This window comes from Eurytemora carolleeae, unplaced genomic scaffold, assembly GCF_000591075.1.
Source record: "Eurytemora carolleeae unplaced genomic scaffold, Eaff_2.0 scaffold13, whole genome shotgun sequence".
In the NCBI taxonomy this organism is placed as follows: Eukaryota; Metazoa; Arthropoda; class Copepoda; order Calanoida; family Temoridae; genus Eurytemora; species Eurytemora carolleeae.
The window spans coordinates 255,105-275,944 of record NW_019402181.1 but is presented as its reverse complement, the minus strand read 5'-3'; the positions used below and the strand labels follow the sequence as shown (position 1 = coordinate 275,944).

Genomic DNA, 20,840 nt, shown 5'->3' with positions numbered 1-20,840 from the left:
GTCTATAAATATATGTAGCAGTCGTCTTCCTATTCCTCAGTTTTATTGGCCTAGCGTCTATAAATATATATTGCAGTCGTCTTCCTATTCCTCAGTTTCATTGGCCTAGCGTCTATAAATATATATAGCAGTCGTCTTTCTATTCCTCAGTTTTTTTGGCCTAGCGTCCATAAATATATATATAGCAGTCGTCTTCCTATTCCACAGTTTTATAGGCCTAGCGTCTATAAATATATTAAGATTTCTATCTCTTTGTCCTAGTGTCTTGTATTCTGACTAATGTCAACAATTTGAAGATAAACTATTTCATATTTTATAATCAAACATATCTGCAGTCTGGGTTTAGAGTTTAAGATAAAGAAAGGAAACAGATTAGTACGGAAGAGATACCAGAAGTATACAGATTAATACGGAAAAGATACCAGAAGGATACAGATTAATACGGAAAAGATACCAGAAGGATACAGATTAGTACGGAAAAGATACCAGAAGGATACAGATTAGTACGGAAAAGATGGCTCTACTTAGTTCTACTCTACTTGGAGGCATCAACCTTAGTACTGCAGAGAAGGCTTTTAGGTTAAAACAGGATATATTGATTCTACAATTTTTCCATTTTTTATTTTGTCCTGGCTAATTATTATATTGTTCCTGCGGATTACGTTTTTGTCCCGGCTGACTATATTTTTTGTCCTGGCTGACCACTATATTTCCCTGGCTGACCACTATATTTCCCTGGCTGACCACTATATATCCCTGGCTGACCACTATATTTCCCTGGCTGACCACTATATTGCCCTGGCTGACCACTATATTGCCCTGGCTGACCACTATATTGTCCTGTCTGACCACTATATTGCCCTGGTTGGCCAAGTCTTTGTCCTGGTTCCGGCTGACTATTTTATTGTCCACAGAAGAAGCTTTTGCATAAACTTAAATGATTTATTATTTTTATCTAAAAAACTAATTAGTATTTTAATTGCAATGTGTTTAAATCAAAATTATGATTAGTTAAGCTTGGAAAAATCTCCGAGTGAAGAGAAGTTTAAAATAGTATTTAGAACAAATCTCTGTTTCAGGCCCTGGTGGGACAATATAGAGGACCATATCGTCTACACTCTCGTCATTTTGGTAAAATTTAAGAAAAAATATCATAAGTTTAAATGTGAAACTTAAGTTTTAGAGAAATATTTGAAAATCTGTTTTAAACTCCTATCTTAACGATTACACATGATTTTTCTAATTCGACTTTCCAGTCAATGCTGATATTTAAATTTGTCATATAATAATTTTACTTTTGTATTCAAACTTTATTGTACACTCAGTCCGACTTTTTCCTTTGCAATATTTGTTTTGTTAAAACAGTCTTTATCAGGGCTTTAATTACGTCATTTTGCATTTATGTTTACTGTATTATTATATTTATCAGGGCTCTAATTACGTCATTTTGCATTTATGTTTACTGTATTATTATATTTATCAGCTGGCTCTTAATACGCCATTTTGAATTTATGTTTAATGTATAATTATATTTATCGGGCTCTAATTACGCCATTTTGAATTTTTGTTTAATGCATGGTTATAATTATCAGCTGGCTCTCATTACGCCATTTTGAATTGTTTATTGTCTGATGTATGGTTATGCTTAGCAGAGCTCTAATCACGCCATTTTGAATTTATGTTTAATTTATGTAATGTATACTTATCAGGGCTATAATTACACCATTTTGAATTTATGTTTAATGTATGATTATATTTTCTTACCCAAGTGATTTGAGATTTTAGTAAAAATATTTAAGATATCTCTGTGATGATAGAAATATTAACCATTGATAAAAAAACTCCAAAAAAAGTCACAGTTAATTTGGGATAAACGTCTTTTTATCATAGTGATAAAAAGATTATCTTTGACTGAGTCGTCTGTCAAGTCAGATCGTATACAGTAGTTTCACGAAAAATTCATTTTGAAAAAGAAATTATGTTACTGAAACTCAATTCTTTTCATTTTTTGTTTTGAAAACAGAAAAAAACACATTTCGACAGTATGCAAGATTGTGCTAAACAGCCCAACTATGCCTACTATCCTATACCATGAAACTACGTCTTCAAAAAACGACAAATAAAATCATCTATTTGCAGAGTATTCTTGTGGCTCCAAACTCATTCATTTCTCCCGTTAGAATAGACTGTACTTGTACGGTAAACATGTGCTTTAATTATTATTATTATTATTATTATTATTATTATTATTATTATTATTAGTATCATTATTATTATTATTATATAATCAGAGTGACTGTGACAAAGCTACTGGTACGAGTTTGTATTTTATCGGACAGTATTGTGCTCAGAATGGTAGGTTCTTATATATTTATCAGATAGTAGGTTCTTATACATTTATTAGATAGTTGGTTCTTATATATTTATTAGATAATAGGTTCTTATATATTTATTAGATAGTTGGTTCTTATATATTTATCAGATAGTAGGTTCTTATACATTTATCCGATAGTAGGTTCTTATATATTTATCAAATAGTAGGTTCTTATATATTTATTAGATAGTAGGTTCTTATATATTTATTAGATAGTAGGTTCTTATACATTTATTAGATAATAGGTTCTTATATATTTATTAGATAGTAGGTTCTTATACATTTATTAGATTTTAGGTTCTTATATATTTACTAGATAGTAGGTTCTTATATATTTATTAGATAGTAGGTTCTTATATATCTATTACATAGTAGGTTCTTATATATTTATTAGATAGTAGGTTCTTATATATTTATCAGATAGTAGGTTATTATATATTTATTAGATAGTAGGTTCTTATACATTTATTAGAATGGTAGGTTCTTATATATTTATTAGATAGTAGGTTCTTATATATTTATCAGAATGACGTAGGTTATTATATATTTATCAGAATGGTAGGTTCTTATATATTTATTTATCAGAATGGTAAGTTATTATATATGTATTTATCAGAATGGTAGGTTCTTATATATTTACAGAATATTTATCAGAATGGTAGGCTCTTGTATATTTATCAGAATATTTATCAGAATGGTAGGTTCTTGTATATTTATCAGAACATTTATCAGAATGCTAGGTTCTTGAATATTTATCAGAATGGTATGCTCTTTGCACTTTTTGACTTATGTCGTTATATTGCAGTGCAGGTCGTTTTACTCTTTGTCGCAATTTTTGCCAGTTTGTCGCTTAGCCCTATGTCGTTTGGCTCTATTGCATTGGACCTTTGATCGTGTGAACCTATGTCTGTAAATCAATTAAAAAGAAAAAGACCGTAGCAGGGTCTTTTCAATAAAAAAATTAGATTTGTTTAAGATCTTTATTCTTAGTAGCGTGTCAGATGAATACTACTGGGATGGATCAATTAATTACATATATATATTTTTAGTAGTGAGTCTAGTAGATGAATACTACTGGATCAATTGATTACATATATATTTTTAGTAGTGAGTCTAGTAGATGGATACTACTGGATCAATTGATTACATATATATATATTTTTAGTAGTGAGTCTAGTAGATGAATACTTCTGGATCAATTGATTACATATATATATTTTTAGTAGTGAGTCTAGTAGATGAATACTACTGGATCAATTGATTACATATATATATTTTTAGTAGTGAGTCTAGTAGATGGATACTACTGGATCAATTGATTACATATATCTATTTTTAGTAGTGAGTCTAGTAGTTGAATAAATATATTAAGTAATGGGTCTAGTAGATTAATACTATATACTGGATTAATGGATTACATATTTATTTAGTAGTGGGATTAGATGAATACTATTGGATGGATGGATTACAGATATCTATATTTGCTGCTTACTTCCCCTACTTCTTACTCCTTCTATCCGCAGCACTGGTCATTATTGACAGGTCAGGATCTTTTGGGAATGGTTATCCTGCCTCTAATTCACTTTTCTCTGATTCACTTTCCTTTAAAAAACTAACCTCAAATTAATTTTTCTCTTCTGGTTCACTTCCCTACAATCCCATTTTTTTCTTAAACCACTATACTCTAATCCATTTTTCTTCTAATCCACTTTCCTCCAGTTCAATTTTCTCTAATCCACTTTAAGCATCTAATCTCTTGTAAATTTTTCTTCTGATCCACTTTTCTCCAATCCCCTTTTCTCTGAAACAATTTCATTTTAACCACTATACTCTAATCCATTTTTCTTCTAATGCACTTTCCTCCAGTTCACTTTTCTCTAATCCACTTTTCTTACAGTAATTAACCTTTTGTCAATTTTTCTTCTAATACACTTTCCTCCAATGCACTTTTCTCCAATTCACTATTCTCTGATCCACTTCCCCTAACAGAATCATCCTCTAATCCATTTTTCTTCTAATCCACTTTCCTACAATACACATTTTGCTGATACAATTTCCTTTAAATCCATATTCCTCCAATATATTTCTTTTAATAAATTTTCTTCAAATCAACTTTCCTTCAATATACTTTCTTCTAATCAATTTTTCTTTAATCTACTTTCCTCTATTAAACTTTTCTCAAATAGATTTTACCAAATATTTTTTTATAATATTCTTATAAAACCTGTACTGACTGAGATATCTTCCTGAAGCGACGATATAGAAATTAAAAACAATTTCAAATCAAAATATTCTAAAAAATTTTACTTCCTTTAGACCGTTTGTGATGATTCTGTTCCAGTCCTACAATATTGAACAAATATACAGCTTGCTCGTCACACACGATCCCTTTACAGATAACTTAGACAGGAAGAAGGAGGTAAATAAATAAATCAAACAGAATTAAGACTAAGAAAAAAGATGGGGAAATTTCACAAAAAATTAAATGAATTAAAAATAAGCAGTCATTAAAAAATACCAAATATTTATTTGCTGTTGATATTCTGATTTAAATATGATAAGTTTAAAATGGACTGGGTACAAAACATGATAAGCTTAAAATAGAGTGGGTACAATTAGACATGATAAGCTTAAAATGGAGTGGGTACAAAGACATGATACGCTTAAAATGGAGTTGGTACAAAGATATGATAAGCTTAAAATGGAGTGGGTACAATTAAACATGAAAAGCTTAAAACGGAGTGGGTACAAAGACATGATAACCTTAAAATGGAGTGGGTACAAAGACATGATAAGCTTATTAACGTGGAGTGGGTACAAAACATGATAAGCTTATTAACGTGGAGTGGGTACAAAACATGATAAGCTAAAGTTTAAAATGGACTGGGTGCAAAACATGATAAGCTTAAAATGGAGTAGGTACAAAATATGATAAGCTTAAAATAGAGTGGGTACAAAACATGATAAGCTTAAAATGGAGTGGGTACAAAACATAATAAGCTTAAAATGGAGTGGGTACAAAACATGATAAACTTAAAATGGAGTTGGTACCTAACATGATAAACTTAAAATGGAGTGGTACAAAACGCCCAATGTTACAAAACACCCAATGAAACAAAATCGCCCAAAATCAAAATAAAATTATTGTTCGTTTTGTTTTCCCACTTCCTTTAGATAATCTGTTTAAATACATAAAGCTGTATTCTTTAAATCAATCTAGGAACATTTAATGTAAAGGTTAAAAAATAAACTTTAATGATTTTGAAAAAAATAAATTGATTTGATGTTGTTTAGACCAATGAACTTCTTTCCTGCCTAGGATCCATATCTAGCTATTTTACCTCGTATCTCATCAGAACTCTATTCTCTATTGGTAAAACAAATATATAGTCGCTTACAGAGAAAATGTTTGAAAAATTAAAAAAGGGTTAGGATAAACCATATTTTAACCATGAAAAAATTGCCTGCATCAATACGAAGTTTCTATGAAAAGAATTTTATATAAAACCCAGCAAAGAATTTTTGAATTCAATCAATTAGTAAATCAAGCTTAAAACTGAAATAAAAGTAATGTAAAAAATTACTATTAAAAAGGTAAGGGGGGGGGGGTTCTTCGGGTATATTTTAAATAATATATTATTAAGTGTTCTCTCTGATTCCCCTGATAATATATATCTGGTACCTGGTGGAAGATTATAGTTTTGATCAAGATTATCACAAGTGTAGATTCAATATAGCAGAATATTCATGTGCTGGATATCCTATGGGTTTATACAAGGTTTAATACTTTTACTATTTCTTTCCTTTCGCCTTCCCCCCCCCCCCTCCCTCTTGATAAGAACCCCTTTTTCCCCGAAAATGGGTTTTTATTTTGAATAAAAAGTGTCGTGCAATACAATTTTACTTTTTTTTCCGAAAATCAAAAATATTTATTCTAAAATAAAAATATGATTATTTATTTTGAAGTAGCGTTCAGTTCAACGCACAATGTAAAAAAGTTTACTTTTTAACTTTAAATTGATTACCATAGAATTTACAATCGCAATTTTTTTGCAAAATAAAGTTGTTAAATAATTAGAATTATACCTTCAGGGTGTTGGATACTTATACGTGTCCCTGCTGAGTATTTACCTGATATTGAACTTGTGGAACTTGATCTGGGTTCTCTTCCCCAGCATCAACTCAATTGACAAGATCATGATAAAGTTCAAGGTAAACTTTATGCTTCTTTTCATTCAAAAGTTTTTACCCTTCCGGCATCATTAAATTTTGGTAAAAAAAGATTCCAATTTTATTCTTGAGATGCTTAAAGACGAATAATGTTCAGAACAGGATGATTGCCAGATTTAGATGTAAGGATAAAAACCTTTTTCAAAATGTTTTGTCCGAATGGTTGAATTTAAATAATGGAATGAGTTTGGATGTTTGAATTAGGTTGCTTGGATTATAGGATACTTGAGTTAGGATGTTTGAATTAGGCTGCTTAGATTATAGGATACTTGTGTTAGGATGTTTGAATTAGGTTGCTTAGGATTATAGGGTACTTGAGTTAGGATGTTTGAATTAGGCTGCTTAGATTATAGGGTACTTGAGTTAGGATGTTTGAGTTAGGCTGCTTGTATTATAGGATACTTGAGTTAGGATGTTTGAATTAGGCTGCTTAGATTATAGGATACTTGAGTTAGGATGTTTGAATTAGGCTGCTTAGATTATAGGGTACTTGAGTTAGGATGTTTGAGTTAGGCTGCTTGTATTATAGGATACTTGAGTTAGGATGTTTGAATTAGGCTGCTTAGATTATAGGATACTTGTGTTAGGATGTTTGAATTAGGTTGCTTGGATTATAGGATACTTGAGATAGGATGTTTGAATTACATTGCTTGGATTTAGGATACTTGGGTTAGGATGTTTGAATTAGGTTGCTTGGATTATAGGATACTTGAGTTAGGATGTTTGAATTAGGTTGCTTGGATTAGGATACTTGAATTTAGATGCTTAAATTAAATTTGACATAAGGTCAAACAATCTAGGGTCAAATGCCAAAGGGTCAAACGAAGCAGGGTAAAATGACCAAGGGTCAAACGGCAAAGGGTCAAAAACGCGACAAAGGGTAAAACGACATAGGGTCAAAAAGTATGATAAACGAGCAAAATTTCATTTAGACAATTTTTGGTTAATTTAAACATTTTTATGTTAAATAGAACTAATAGCCGCAGCACAGAAATTGTCTTAACCCTAAGTCGTTTGACCCAATGGTCTTAGAACCGGATGTTCTTATTAAAGATTTTAGATTCCATTGGTTTACTTTGGAACTTTGGATTAGGATACTTAAATTAGAATGTTTGGTTAAAGAGGAAAGCCTAAATACATAAATTTTATCTGACCATTTAGGACATTTAACATTTCTATATTTTCTAAAGTGGCTAGGCCTGTATGTTTTTGTTTCAGTAATTTTTCTTAAATATTTTCATCTCTCAACTTTTCAGGCGATGCATGTTAGTTCTAATTTGGATAAAATTTATTTTAAAAACAGGTCAGATATTATTAAAATTCTAAATGGATAGCAGTTTTTAGCAAAAGAAATATGCTGACTCTTGACTTAGAACACATTTAATGACATATCTGCAAGTCCTGTAAAAAAAATAAAATATTTAAACAATTCTAAAGAAAAAAAACATCTATTAAAGCTTTTTATTTGCTGACAAATTTTACTGAAAGACACAGAAATGAATATTTTTGTAAAAATATATTTTTAGAAATGTCAAGTTGTTAATGGGTTTACTGTCTTCAACCTCAGGGGTTGGATATTCTCTCAGGAGCATGGGTAAATATAGACCTGTATCATATACCCCTTATTCTTTTTTTTTTTTTTTATCCTGAATCCTGTATCCTTAACCCATTATTCTTTGTTTTCTATCCTGAATCCTGTATCCTATACCCTTTATTCTTTGTTTTTTATCCTGAATCCTGTATCCTATACCCTTTATTCTTTGTTTTCTATCCTGAATCCTGTATCCTTAACCCATTATTCTTTGTTTTCTATCCTGAATCCTGTATCTTACACCCCTTATTCTTTGTTTTTCTATCCTCAATCCTGTATCCTTAACCCATTATTCTTTGTTTTCTATCCTGAATCCTGTATCTTACACCCTTTATATTTTGTGTTTTATCCTGAATCCTATATCCTACACCTTTATTCTTTGTTTTCTATCCTGAATCCTGTATCTTACACCCTTCATTCTTTGTTTTCTATCCTGAATCCTATATCCTACATCCTCTATTTTTTGTTACCTATCCTGAATCCTGTATCCTATACCCTTTATTCTTTGTTTTCTATCCTGAATCCTGTATCCTATACCCTTTATTCTTCGTTTTTAATCCTGAATCCTGTATCCTACACCCTTAATTCTTTGTTTTATATACTGAATCCTGTATCCTTTAACCTTTATTCTTTGTTTTCTCTCTTGTATCTTGTATCCATTATCTTCTGTCCTTTTTCCTAAACTATATTATATTCACCGTATCCTGAATCCTTTATCTAGTATCTGTTATCAGTTACCCTGTATACCATCTCTCATATTCTGTATCCCATATCCTGTATGTATCCTTGTATTCTAAATCCCTTATCTAGTATTAATTATCTTCTGTTCTGTATCCTTGTATCCTTGTATTCTAGGATTGATGGATAAGAGCATGAATGATGCCTTAGTACCAAGTGTACAGGTAACACACAAACAAACCTAAAATATAAAGCTAAAAATGCTGAACACTGATTTCTGGTCAAAATCTTGATTTGATAAACGCGATGATTTCTGATCAAAATCTTGATTTGATAAGCGTGATGGTTTCTGATCAAAATCTTGATTAGATAATTAAGCGTGATGATTTCTGATCAAAATTAAGAGTGATGATTTCTGATCAAAATCTTGATTTGATAAGCGTGATGGTTTCTGATCAAAATCTTGATTAGATAATTAAGCGTGATGATTTCTGATCAAAATCTTAATTTGATAAGAGTGATGATTTCTGATCAAAATCTTGATTAGATAATCGCTGATTACTGAAAGTATCTTGATATCTTTTAAGGTTGCAGGGTTACCCACACAGAATAATCTTAAAAGACGACTGTAAGATATTAATCATCTTTTTGAAGACTAATTATTTCCATTCGTCTACAAAAGTGTCTTGCGATTTTATTTCTTTAGAAGCGATAAAGAAATTGTCAGAATTATACACTTTTCAAGCTAGAAAACGACGTTATCCTAATTGCATTTATTGATTGTATTGCCAATAAATAGAGGTTTACTTTAAGGGACCGTTCACTTATTTGGGTAGTTTCATGATAAACTAAACAGCCTATTAGCTGTTAATTGGTATTTGTCTTACTTTTCAAAGACAACTGTGGCCGTAGAAAAAACCGGTTTTTGGTTCAGAATTCAAGCGCCAAAGTACGGTCCCTTTGTCTGAAACTCACTAGACGTTTTTCAGCAACAAAAGCCCCAAAAAATTAAATTTATCATATTTCAATGCCAGTATGTGTTAGTCATTATATAATAATTTTGATATTTAAGTTAACAAAAAATTTACCTTTTTTTGGATTAAAACGTTTAAAATGTATATGCATTAAATTATGACATTTACAATTAACTATTAGATACTACAGTTTAATTGTATATTCAACATTTTATTTAATCCATTCGACATAGACAAACAACATCAAATAGTGTTCAGACTTTTGCGCTGAAATTCTAAACAAAATTGGTCTTTTTCTCCGGCCATGCATGTATTGGAAAAGTAAGACCAAAACCAATTATAATAGCTAATAAGCTGTTTAGTTTAGCATGAAATTACCCGCATAAGTAAATGGTCTCTTTAAGATTACAATTATGCAGTTTCTTGAATGCAGAAGATGAAATTAAACCTTTATATAGTTCAATAGGTATAGTCAGTATTTGATGATTAGATGTACCCGGTATCTGAGAAGCAAAGTTATGTACCCTCAACAGTTCTTAGGTTCCAAATTGTTCCTAATACTCCTTTAGGTAACATGCTATAAATATTAATATTCGTTGCAAGCTCACTGCACCACAAAAAAAAACACGAAAAAGTTTCTCAAAGGTTTAACGTCATTTCCAGTAATCTCCAATTTTTCTTGCGCAAAATGATAAAAATGTGCACCGCAACATTCCTTAGTTATAACCGCATTTTAGCATTAGAACTTCATCATATAAAAGTTACTAATATTATAAAAATGTGTTCCGCTACAAAAGCAAAAGAAAAATAAATAATTACATTTCTTAAAATCGTGCTTTAATTTCTCACACAAATGAACATAAATTTTAAAAATTATATCTGAGACTATGTTGGAAATACATATGTAACTCTCATGTAAATCATAATTTTTCCTGAGTACTAAGGGAAAAAAGTTAATAAATGAACATCTTAAACGAAATAATATTTGCTAGCCCTATTTACAATCTGTGAGTAACTCACTATCAAATCTACACATCATCCGAAGCGAAAACTAATTTGTATTTAACTATGAATAACAAGTTTAGTAAAACTATCAGGTTAATTGTTTAGATGAAGTTGTAGAATCTACAAGATGTTATGTATCCTATAGCATAGAATACGGAGATAAAAGTGTAAAGTTTAGTAAAACTATCAGGTTAATTGTTTAGATGAAGTTGTAGAATCTACAAGATGTTATGTATCCTATAGCATAGAATACGGAGATAAAAGTGTAAACTTTCCCAGTTTTAAGTCAGGGTAAGCATAACATTGATTAGTGGTGGGGGGGGGGGGATGATATAAAAAACAATGTTTGATAATTCATAACTTTTATACAGTGGTTCTCATAAAAGTGTTAGGCGCAAGTTTTGATTTTGAATAGTGTTATTTTAAAGAAACAAAGATATTGTGCAGATACACAGAGCCATTTCACTTCATAAGATGATTTCCAAGCTTATGTGATTTTTAATTAATTACGTCAAGTACACGTTAGATTGTTTAAATGTCGTCTTTATATTTCAAAGATATATAGGTCTCACTGTATAAATATCTACTCGCTGCAATTGTTTACATTTCATACCCTAGATTTCATACATTAACATAAGCACATCATTTATTAGCTTTATCAAGTATTAATGTAGTCTACTGCATATATTTTGTAAACATTTACATGATTTGTACACTTGGAACTCCCCTTCAGGCTGAAAGGACTGACAAAATACATACCGAGGGATTGTCTAAATTCCACTCTAATATATATTTTATTCTCTTTGCTATTAATAGATATGAGTTAACTATAACAGAAACTGAAGTTAGCCTTCTTCCCTTCAAGTTGAGCACGAGTATAGACGGCAAGATTGTTGCAAGTGTGACCATTAAAGACTTGCAAACTACACTGTATCCTCACTGAGTAAGATGACATTATTCTAAACTTTACAGTTCACACGACTTATATAGTATAATTATTTACCAGACATCTCGACTCTACGAACTCGACCGACTCGGCATTGACAATGACATAATAAAATCAGCTGCGTCATCCTTTCAATGATTGATAATTGTGGATGATTTTTTGTCGCAGATTATAAATCGTTAAATAATGAAATTAATTTTTATCAGTGACAAAAAATCCATTATTTGAGAAAGTAACGGATTTTTAAACACTGACTTTTTGTCGTTAAATTTGATTCTTTTTATACCTTACTAAGAGACAATATTTTCGTCAATTTACGAACTTTTTCTCTTTTAAATTTTCAAATTTTTAATACGTAAGTAAGGGACATTAAGCCTGTAATTAAAAAATTATTTGTCGCAGATAATTAACATTTTGGTCTTAAGGATACAGTGTAGTCTCTGGGTCTTCAGTTAAAACTTTCTTTTATCGATCCTAAAGGGACTGTAATCGTAATTTCAAGTGTCCCGGCACTCAACTTTCAGCTAGAAAATTAAGGATTTCGGCCACATGGCAATTTTTAACTTAAGGGTTACTTGGAATTACGTCTGAAGTACCTTAAAAGAGTGGAATTATTGTTCACTGTTTATTAAATTATTAATAAAAAAATATTATATATATATATTCGTATTGCTTGAAAGTTCCTCAAACGTAATTATTGAGAGGAAAAATATTTTAATTATCAATCTTTGCAGTTCTATAATTTAGTTGCAATATTCAAATAAAAAGTACAAAAATTTGTTTCTTTACAATCTATTTTATATGTGCTGTTTTATGTACGGTTCTGTGCTGTTTTATGTATGATTCTGTGCTGTTTTATGTATGGTTCTGTGATGTTTTTATGTACGGTTCTGTGCTGTTTTATGTACGGTTCTGTGCTGTTTTATGTACGGTTCTGTGCTGTTTTATGTACGGTTCTGTGATGTTTTATGTACGGTTCTGTGCTGTTTTATGTACGGTTCTGTGATGTTTTGTGTACGGTTCTGTGCTTTTTTATGTACGGTTCTGTGCTGTTTTATGTACGGTTCTGTGCTGTTTTATGTACGGTTCTGTGCTGTTTTATGTACGGTTCTGTGCTGTTTTATGTACGGTTCTGTGCTGTTTTATGTACGGTTCTGTGCTGTTTTATGTACGGTTCTGTGCTGCTTTCTGTACGGTTCTGTGATGTTTTAAGTACGGTTCTGTGCTGTTTTATGTACGGTTCTGTGATGTTTTTATGTACGGTTGAAAAGTGGTACTTTGTAACTGAGGAAAACTGATATGTACGCAGTCCGCACTATTCAGTCTTGAACCTAAAGTAACAAAAATCATTTTGAAAAAAAATTCTTTTAAGTTTCGAAATTTCGATTTTCATAAGGTTTACCTGAAATGTTAATTTCGGTGACAAAAAAAAATATTTTGACTACAGAAAACTGATCAAAATTATTTTAATTTAATTGTTAGAATAAAATATATAAGATGCAGAAGAACAACATGTTTTTTGTAATTTTTGTAATTTATTGACAATAAAACATTTTTATTTTATTTCACAATTGTGTGACAGTTTATGATATTGAAATTTAAACATAAAATCTATCGTTATTTTGCCAGTTTAAAATGAACAGTCAAACCTATGTAAGTTATATGAGGTGGAAACCGAAACTCCTGTATTATGGATATCGAGATCAAGCCTTCTTCTACTCAGTTTCTTAATCTCAAGATTAATATTATCTGTATTTGATATCCAGGAAAATATTTAAAATTTAACCAATCAGAGTGCCGAACAGAAACCGAACAGCCAATCAGAAGCTGGAAAATTTTGCGTATTCAATGAGAGAACTCTTATTGGTCGGAACCCAGCAAAGATATCTAAAGATCAAGGTTTTCTAAGCCAAACATTTAAAACTCTGAAGAAACAAATAATACGTTGTTAAAGGGATAGTTCACCTATTTGTAATTAAATATAAAACCATAACTTTTCTTCGTAACATCTAACTGACTAAAAGTATTTTGAAATTAAGTAAATTTTTCTTTTGACTTCGTGCAAGACGTTCTTGCGTAGTGTTAAAAACTTAAAGGGTTAGTTGAACATTTTCTAGTTACTACGAGGTATGTTCAATAAGTTTTGCAAACAAAATTTTAAAGGTATTTCTTGACGTTTTTTTCAAATCTTACTGTATCCATCCTGGTTGTCTTCTTCCAGCGGACTTTATACAATAAACTTTTTATTTTTATCTAATCCGCCTTTTCCCGGAGGTTGTCTAACTCCTTTGTCACAGCACTGGAATGTTTTATATATTATCAACCAGAGAAAGAGGGTACTTGGGATGCCTGATACACAATAAAATCGTGCTTGAAACTTTCCAAAAATAAAGCAGACACCCTTCACATGATCCAAAGTGCATTAGAGGAGAATAATCATGGACACGGCAAGTGGACTAAAAGGGAAAAAGTTTAATGTGAGCAGAACGAGGACATGTCTGAGCAGAAAAAAATCCATAAAAACCCCAGAAACAGTCCTCGACATAATTGAAAGTTTCTCAAACCAAATTCGCAAGGATTCTTTGTTGATGATTTTTGATGAGATTGACATCTACTATGGGGCTCCAAACAAAGTTGAAAAGCAAGATTTGAAAAATGACAAAGATTTGGACAACATTTACTTCAAAGAGGTCCTAGGAAAAGATACTAATTCGTTTGCTGAAATGTAGATTACAACTATCAAACCTTTAAGGACCTTTACTACAATAAAGGCTTACCCTCCTTTGACTTTTTAAGGTTATCCAACCTGTAGAACAAATATAGTGAACTTTAAAGGGGTGAGATGTCTAGAAGTACCTTTACATTATTTTTGATAAACCTATTGTACATCCCACGTATGTTATTATATTTTAATTTAGAAAACCTTATTAAACATCCCACGTATGTAATTATATTTTAATTTAGAAAACCTTATTAAACATCCCTCGTATGTAATTATATTTTAATTTAGAAAAACGGGTTCGAGAAGGAAACAAAACGGAAAATTGCAAATGAAAAGGTTTGAAATACGCTCTTTTTAGAGAAGAATTAGTATTTATTTTTGAACATCGACAGTTCCAAAAATAGTTTAGTAATCCCAAAATTGGGGGGGGGGGGGGTATGTAGGTTTTCTCTCTGAAAGTACTTGAAAATGAAAACAAATACTTGAATACAGGAAGGTGACCAAGACTGCACTTGAACCGTGTACAAATATGTAAGTTTAAGGCATGAATAGAACATACATAAGGAGGCATGTTTGTAGATTTGGCGACTAGAAGGTTAACACAAATAGTACTCATGATAATACTGAAAACAAAACTGTTGACAAAAATTTAAACTACCTGTATTTTTTAAATCAATATACTTTTATGAATTAACGAAAAACAACTTTAAAATGATAGAGTATCATATCGTCTAATCCGGGACGAGCCCTAAAACCAGTTTATGCAGTGCAGACATATTTTTCAATATTCATGTACTAATCCTGTATTCGGGTTGTAACGAAACATTAATGTGACCATTTTTTTATCTTCAAAATTGATTTAGCAAAACATGCATACCATGCAACCCAACCAAAACAAACAAAGGACATTCAAGAGTGATATAAAAGATTCAAATGCATAATTGCATCCTTTGATATTTGTAATAGCAGAGACATTTTTTGACTGAAATAATAAAAAAATAGATTTTTAAATGTTTTGTATTTATTCATGGAGTTATAAGGAGTTTAGAGTTTTGAAGTTTCGAAATTTTGAAGTTTTCCAGTTTTGAAGTTTTGAAGTTTTGAAGTCTTCCAGTTTTGAAGTTTTGAAGCTGTCAAGTTTTGAAGTTTTCAAGTGTTGAAGTGTTGAAGTTTTCAAGTGTTGAAGTTTTCAAGTGTTGAAGTACTGAAGTGTTGAAGTGTTGAAGTGTCGAAGTTTTGAAGTGTTGAAGTGCTTAAGTTTTGGAGTTGACAATAAACTAAGATAAATATTTTTTTATATCTGGTTCAGTAGCTAAAATTTCCAGACATTCATGAAAATTGCACTCGATGTTAAGGACTTCAAAAATCCGATTCGTCCCTAATTCTTGATGCTTACATGGCAATTTAGGTTGCAACCCTAACTGTTTAAATCAAGTGCCACATTTTCTGGAATTCGACGAGATGATAGATCTATCTTTTGGATGAAACCCATTTAATTTTTTAAACATTCTTAAATTTATTTTTGTTTGACTTTGAACTGTTAAATGAAATATATATACATAAAAAATATATCTATAAATATAAAGCAGTAGTTTTGGACGAATGGATTTTTTGGTGTTTGCTTGTTTGTCTGGTTTAAAAATTATAAGTTGAGTTGGTTGATCTTTATATAGAAACCTCCAGGCAATACTGGGTTTCCCAAGCTGGTATAATAAATATTATATAATAGAATATAAACGAGTTTTTATAAAAAACTTTGTTTTCTATATTTTCAGGAGCGACTTCGCATGATCAAAGTGAATGCTGCTTATGATAAATTGAACAATCTCATTTACAAAAGGAAGCTTTATTCAGCCTACCATGGCAGTACCATCTTCATGAGTCAAGACCGATTATTAATCGATGGTATTTTTTTTTAATTTATACCAGACAAGCAGTAATAAAAATAATTAATATATTTCATAGTTAGAATGCTATTAAACCTTTTTTATTTGAATAATGCTAATGATTGCAGGTGTGATAAAAAATATAGTAAGGTATAACTTTTCTAAATACTATACATAAGTTTATACTTAGAAAAAAGAAAATTGTTTAGGTTAAGATTCTTCAAGCTACCATTGCATATATAGCTACACTACAAACTATTTTAGGTAAAAGACAATGTTTTTCTTTAAGATGTTTTTCTTCATTTTTTATCATTTTTTATCTAAAATTTATTTTCTTTTTTGTTTCTTAAAATCAGGAACCTTGAGAACCGACGAAAATAGATCTTCACTAATAAAGTGAAAGAAAAAATTATTTAAGATTAAATTTAAAAATGACCGTTTTTATAATCCATAGTAATTTCTTCATTTTTGTAAATAATAATATTGCACTCATTATAAATTAAATTAAAACAAATATATTTATTATATTTTAGGAACCGATACATTAATGCAAGAGGTAAACGTTCAATATAAAATGTTTTTATCTCATGCCTGAAAGACATTTTCTTGTACCTGCTTTTTGGTTTCCCAATCGTCCGAATAACTGGGATTCTAGCGTTTGTCACAGCGATGATTTCTAGCACTAGATCATTTCAAAACTTAAACGGAATTGAGTCTTTGATACAAACACAAATTTTTCTAATCCCAGTATTTTTGCAACCTGCTGGTGTAAATTTTAACATTTCAAATTTTGATTATATGATCTAACAGAATAAATAGTTTGGAATATATTAAGTCTACGATATTGGGTTGCAAATATATTGGGATTAGAACATCAGAGTTTGTGACAAAGACTTAATTTCGTTTCTAGAGAGACTAGAAAAGGAAATTCCTTTCATGAACCCAGTTTCTATAAATTCTGTTATGTAAAATAGTCTTTAACCTTTAAATATAAAAGGTTTACAATCCCTTTAAGTTTTCAGGTTAGGAATTAGAAAATATATGTTTAAAACAAGTGCTTATATTCTTTAAAGATTCTTTAACTACTGCTTTAAAATCATCTGTTTTAATGAGTTGTATTAAATCAACTTTTTATAAAATGCCTTCAGGCTTTTTCTCAAAGCAGATAAGCATATAAAGACTGCCTTTTAACATAATACCTGGAAGGGAGGGGAGGGGGGGCATGGAAATTTTAAATATATTTAAACTCTTTGTCGAAATACATTTTATTTTTAGTAATAAAAAATATGGAAACATAATTTTGATTGGCCATTATTGGACATTTAATATGTAAGTTATAGACTAGTTCACCAATCTGGCATGATTTATCAAATCTATGTTTTATTCAAAAATATATTTTAGAGAGAAGAGAATAATATCCATGATGAAGATGAAAACATTTTAAATTTATAAATGTAAATAAATAAAACAAAAATAAAATGTTTTGAAAACAGGTGTATTGTTACAGTAGACAGAAAGTAGAAAGCATAAAGGAATTGGAAGAAGGGAGAAGGGAAAAGGATGAAGAGGGAAGAGGAATGGAGAAGGTTGAAGGGAGAAGGTTGAAGGGAGAAGGTGGAAGAGGGAAGAGGAATGGAGAAGGTTGAAGGGAGAATGTGGAAGAGGGAAGAGGAATGGAGAAGGTTGAAGGGAGAAGGTGGAAGAGGGAAGAGGAATGGAGAAGGTTGAAGGGAGAAAGAGGAAGAGGGAAGAGGAATGGAGAAGGTTGAAGGGAGAAGGATGAAAAGGGAAGATAAATGGAGAAGGAAAATGGGAAAGGAGAAGGGAGGACGGCGAGGAGAAAAGGGCAACGGAAAAAGGAACGGGAAGAATAGACAAAAGAGAGGGAGGAAAAAAAGAGAAGGGAAAAAAGAAGCTAGTAAGAAGATAAAAGGGAAAAGGAAGACAAAAGAAAGAAAAAAGACAAAAGGAAGGAAGAGAAGAGTAGAAAGGAAAGGAAAGTAGAATGGTGGAAGGAGATAAGAGAAGGGAGTAAGGAGAAGGATCGTTTTGTCGTGTTCTCTTGAATTAAGATCTTTATCTTGAACAGAATTGATGTGAGAACTAACTCGGACCATAGAAACACACAGACGTGGTTTATACAGACACACTCTTTATACACAGACGTGGTTTATACAGACGCACTCTTAATGCACAGACGTGGTTTATACAGACACACTCTTAATACACAGACGTGGTTTATACAGACACACTCTTTATACACAGACGTGGTTTATACAGACACACTCTTAATGCACAGACGTGGTTTATACAGACACACTCTTAATACACAGACGTGGTTTATACAGACACACTCTTTATACACAGACGTGGTTTATACAGACACACTCTTAATGCACAGACGTGGTTTATACTGACACACTTTTAATACACAGACGTGGTTTATACAGACACACTCTTAATACACAGACGTGGTTTATACAGACACACTCTTTACACACAGACGTGGTTTATACAGACACACTCTTAATGCACAGACGTGGTTTATACAGACACACTCTTAATACACAGACGTGGTTTATACAGACACACACTTAATACACAGACGTCGTTTATACAGACACACTCTTAATACATAGACATGGTTTATACAGACACACCCTTAATACACAGACGTCGTTTATACAGACACACTCTTAATGCACAGACGTGGTTTATACAGACACACTCTTAATACACAGACGTGGTTTATACAGACACACTCTTCATGCACTGATGTGGTTTATACAGACACACTCTTAATACACAGACGTGGTTTACACAGACACACTCTTAATACAAAGACGAATAAATATTGTTTATACAGACACACTCTTAATACACAGACGAATATGTATAAAAATTTAAGCTCATTATAAATAAAATGAATGACAATATTTTTAACAACTTGTGATAGATTTGTCCCCTAGCTGATCGTCAATATACTCCATCATTTCTCCAACTTTTCCCCCCAGTTTTCTCCAACATTTCTCGAACTTTTTGTCTTCTTTTCTTCCCTTTTTCTCCAACATTTCTCCAACATTTCTTCAACATTTCTCCAACATTTCTCCAACTTTTCTCCAACTTTTCTCTAACTTTTCTCCAACATTTCTCCAACATTTCTCCAATATTTCTCCAACTTTTCTCCAACTTTTCTCTAACTTTTCTCCAACATTTCTCCAACATTTCTCCAACATTTNCATTTGATCAGATTCTTGGATACAAGAAGTGTTCTAAAACTATCTCAGGTACATTTTATCAGTATCTTGGATACAAGAAGTGTTCTAAAACTATCTCAGGTACATTTTATCAGTATCTTGGATATCCCGACACACACTAAACAATTTCAGATTGGCAAAGATGCTGGGTGTGTGTGCGCGTTGAGTTTGTAAGTTAAAGAAGATTAGTATGTATATGATGTGTGACTAATTTAAAGTCGTGAACTGGGCGTTGTTCAGATAACATCCTCATCCCTTATCATCCATACTTTTCATTTCTCATCCCTCCCGTCCCTTATCATCCGTTCTTTTTAATTCTCATCCGCCCTGTTCCTCATCATCCATACTTTTCATTTCTCATTCCTCCCGTCCCTTATCATCCCTTCTTTTTAATTCTCATCCGCCCAGTTCCTTATCATCCATACTTTTCATTTCTCATCCCTCCCGTCCCTTATCATCCCTTCTTTTTAATCCTCATCCCCCCTGTTCCTTATCATTCATACTTTTCATTTCTCATCCCGCCCGTCCCTTATCATCCCTTCTTTTTAATTCTCATCCGCCCCGTTCCTTATTATCCCTTTTTTTCATTTCTCATTCCTCCCGTCACTTATTCATCCCTACTTTTCACTTCTCATCCCTCCTGTCCCTTATTCATCTCTATATTTATTCCTCCTCCGTCGCAAAATCTTGTCTTAATCCCTCTCCATTTTTTTACTCTCTGTTCATCCTTAAAATTCATTCAAATCGAAAACAAATTGATTTTTTTTTTTCATCCATAAACACTTCTCTCTTTCATTAGACATACATGATTAAATCCTTTCCAGCCCCTATGTCTGTTTTATTTATACCTACATTTCATTTATCATTCCTCCAATCAACTTCCTATCCCTGTCTTGCACTATCTTTCATTTCTCCTCCCTAGCCCAGATATTTTTCCTAACCTTTAGAATTGTAAACTCTAGTATAACAACAACCTGGAGTTTTGTTCTCCCCTTCAACTGTATTTAATCTGTTTAGGACAAGTAACGAAACCTGGCTGTATAAGGACTGCTGTTAGAATCCGGTCCAAACCATTTAGGATTCATTATTTTTGTCCGGGTAATATCAGTTAAACCANTATTGGCAGTTGAGTACTTTTTGCTTTTATTCTAAGATTAAGCGATTATATGTACTTTTG

General features: G+C 31.4%; 2 protein-coding genes across 6 annotated transcripts; both read left to right on the top strand.

Moving 5' to 3' along the window:
• Positions 1 to 340: 340 nt before the first annotated feature.
• LOC111718156 (uncharacterized) lies at positions 341 to 12,576 on the top strand. The gene is made up of 15 exons (XM_023493671.1): positions 341 to 579; positions 1,080 to 1,131; positions 2,140 to 2,199; positions 2,292 to 2,355; positions 3,805 to 3,916; positions 4,691 to 4,793; positions 5,669 to 5,747; positions 6,019 to 6,152; positions 6,467 to 6,586; positions 7,861 to 7,907; positions 8,131 to 8,198; positions 9,051 to 9,097; positions 10,338 to 10,416; positions 10,958 to 11,143; positions 11,669 to 12,576. Exons 1-14 carry the CDS (start codon positions 515 to 517, stop codon positions 11,053 to 11,055), a joined length of 1,128 nt encoding a protein of 375 aa, XP_023349439.1. The 5' UTR covers positions 341 to 514; the 3' UTR covers positions 11,056 to 11,143; positions 11,669 to 12,576.
• Positions 12,577 to 13,399: 823 nt separating this feature from the next.
• Positions 13,400 to 20,770, top strand: LOC111718155 (protein atonal homolog 7). 5 transcript variants are annotated; one of them, XM_023493670.1, is made up of 7 exons: positions 13,400 to 13,451; positions 14,809 to 14,856; positions 16,296 to 16,360; positions 16,535 to 16,556; positions 16,616 to 16,670; positions 16,940 to 16,962; positions 17,808 to 17,899. In XM_023493670.1, the coding sequence occupies exons 1-7, from the start codon at positions 13,434 to 13,436 to the stop codon at positions 17,856 to 17,858; spliced, it is 282 nt and encodes a 93-aa protein (XP_023349438.1). In that variant the 5' UTR covers positions 13,400 to 13,433; the 3' UTR covers positions 17,859 to 17,899. The 5 variants fall into 5 exon arrangements, 4 of the variants coding, with proteins under 4 accessions (XP_023349438.1, XP_023349437.1, XP_023349435.1 ...); XM_023493669.1 differs by lacking the exons at positions 13,400 to 13,451; positions 17,808 to 17,899 and adding exons at positions 13,458 to 14,488; positions 20,681 to 20,770; XM_023493667.1 differs by lacking the exon at positions 13,400 to 13,451 and adding an exon at positions 13,458 to 14,488.
• Positions 20,771 to 20,840: the final 70 nt, after the last annotated feature.

Coding starts and splice junctions, on each gene's coding strand:
- LOC111718156 (XM_023493671.1), top strand. CDS start 515: ATGGCTCTACTTAGTTCTACTCTACTTGGAGGCATCAACCTTAGTACT. Junction 3,917..4,690: donor GCACTGGTCATTATTGACAG/GTCAGGATCTTT, acceptor TACTTCCTTTAG/ACCGTTTGTGATGATTCTGT. Junction 8,199..9,050: donor ATATTCTCTCAGGAGCATGG/GTAAATATAGAC, acceptor CTTGTATTCTAG/GATTGATGGATAAGAGCATG.
- LOC111718155 (XM_023493667.1), top strand. CDS start 14,237: ATGGACACGGCAAGTGGACTAAAAGGGAAAAAGTTTAATGTGAGCAGA. Junction 14,857..16,295: donor GGAAAATTGCAAATGAAAAG/GTTTGAAATACG, acceptor CTATATTTTCAG/GAGCGACTTCGCATGATCAA. Junction 16,671..16,939: donor TACACTACAAACTATTTTAG/GTAAAAGACAAT, acceptor ATTATATTTTAG/GAACCGATACATTAATGCAA.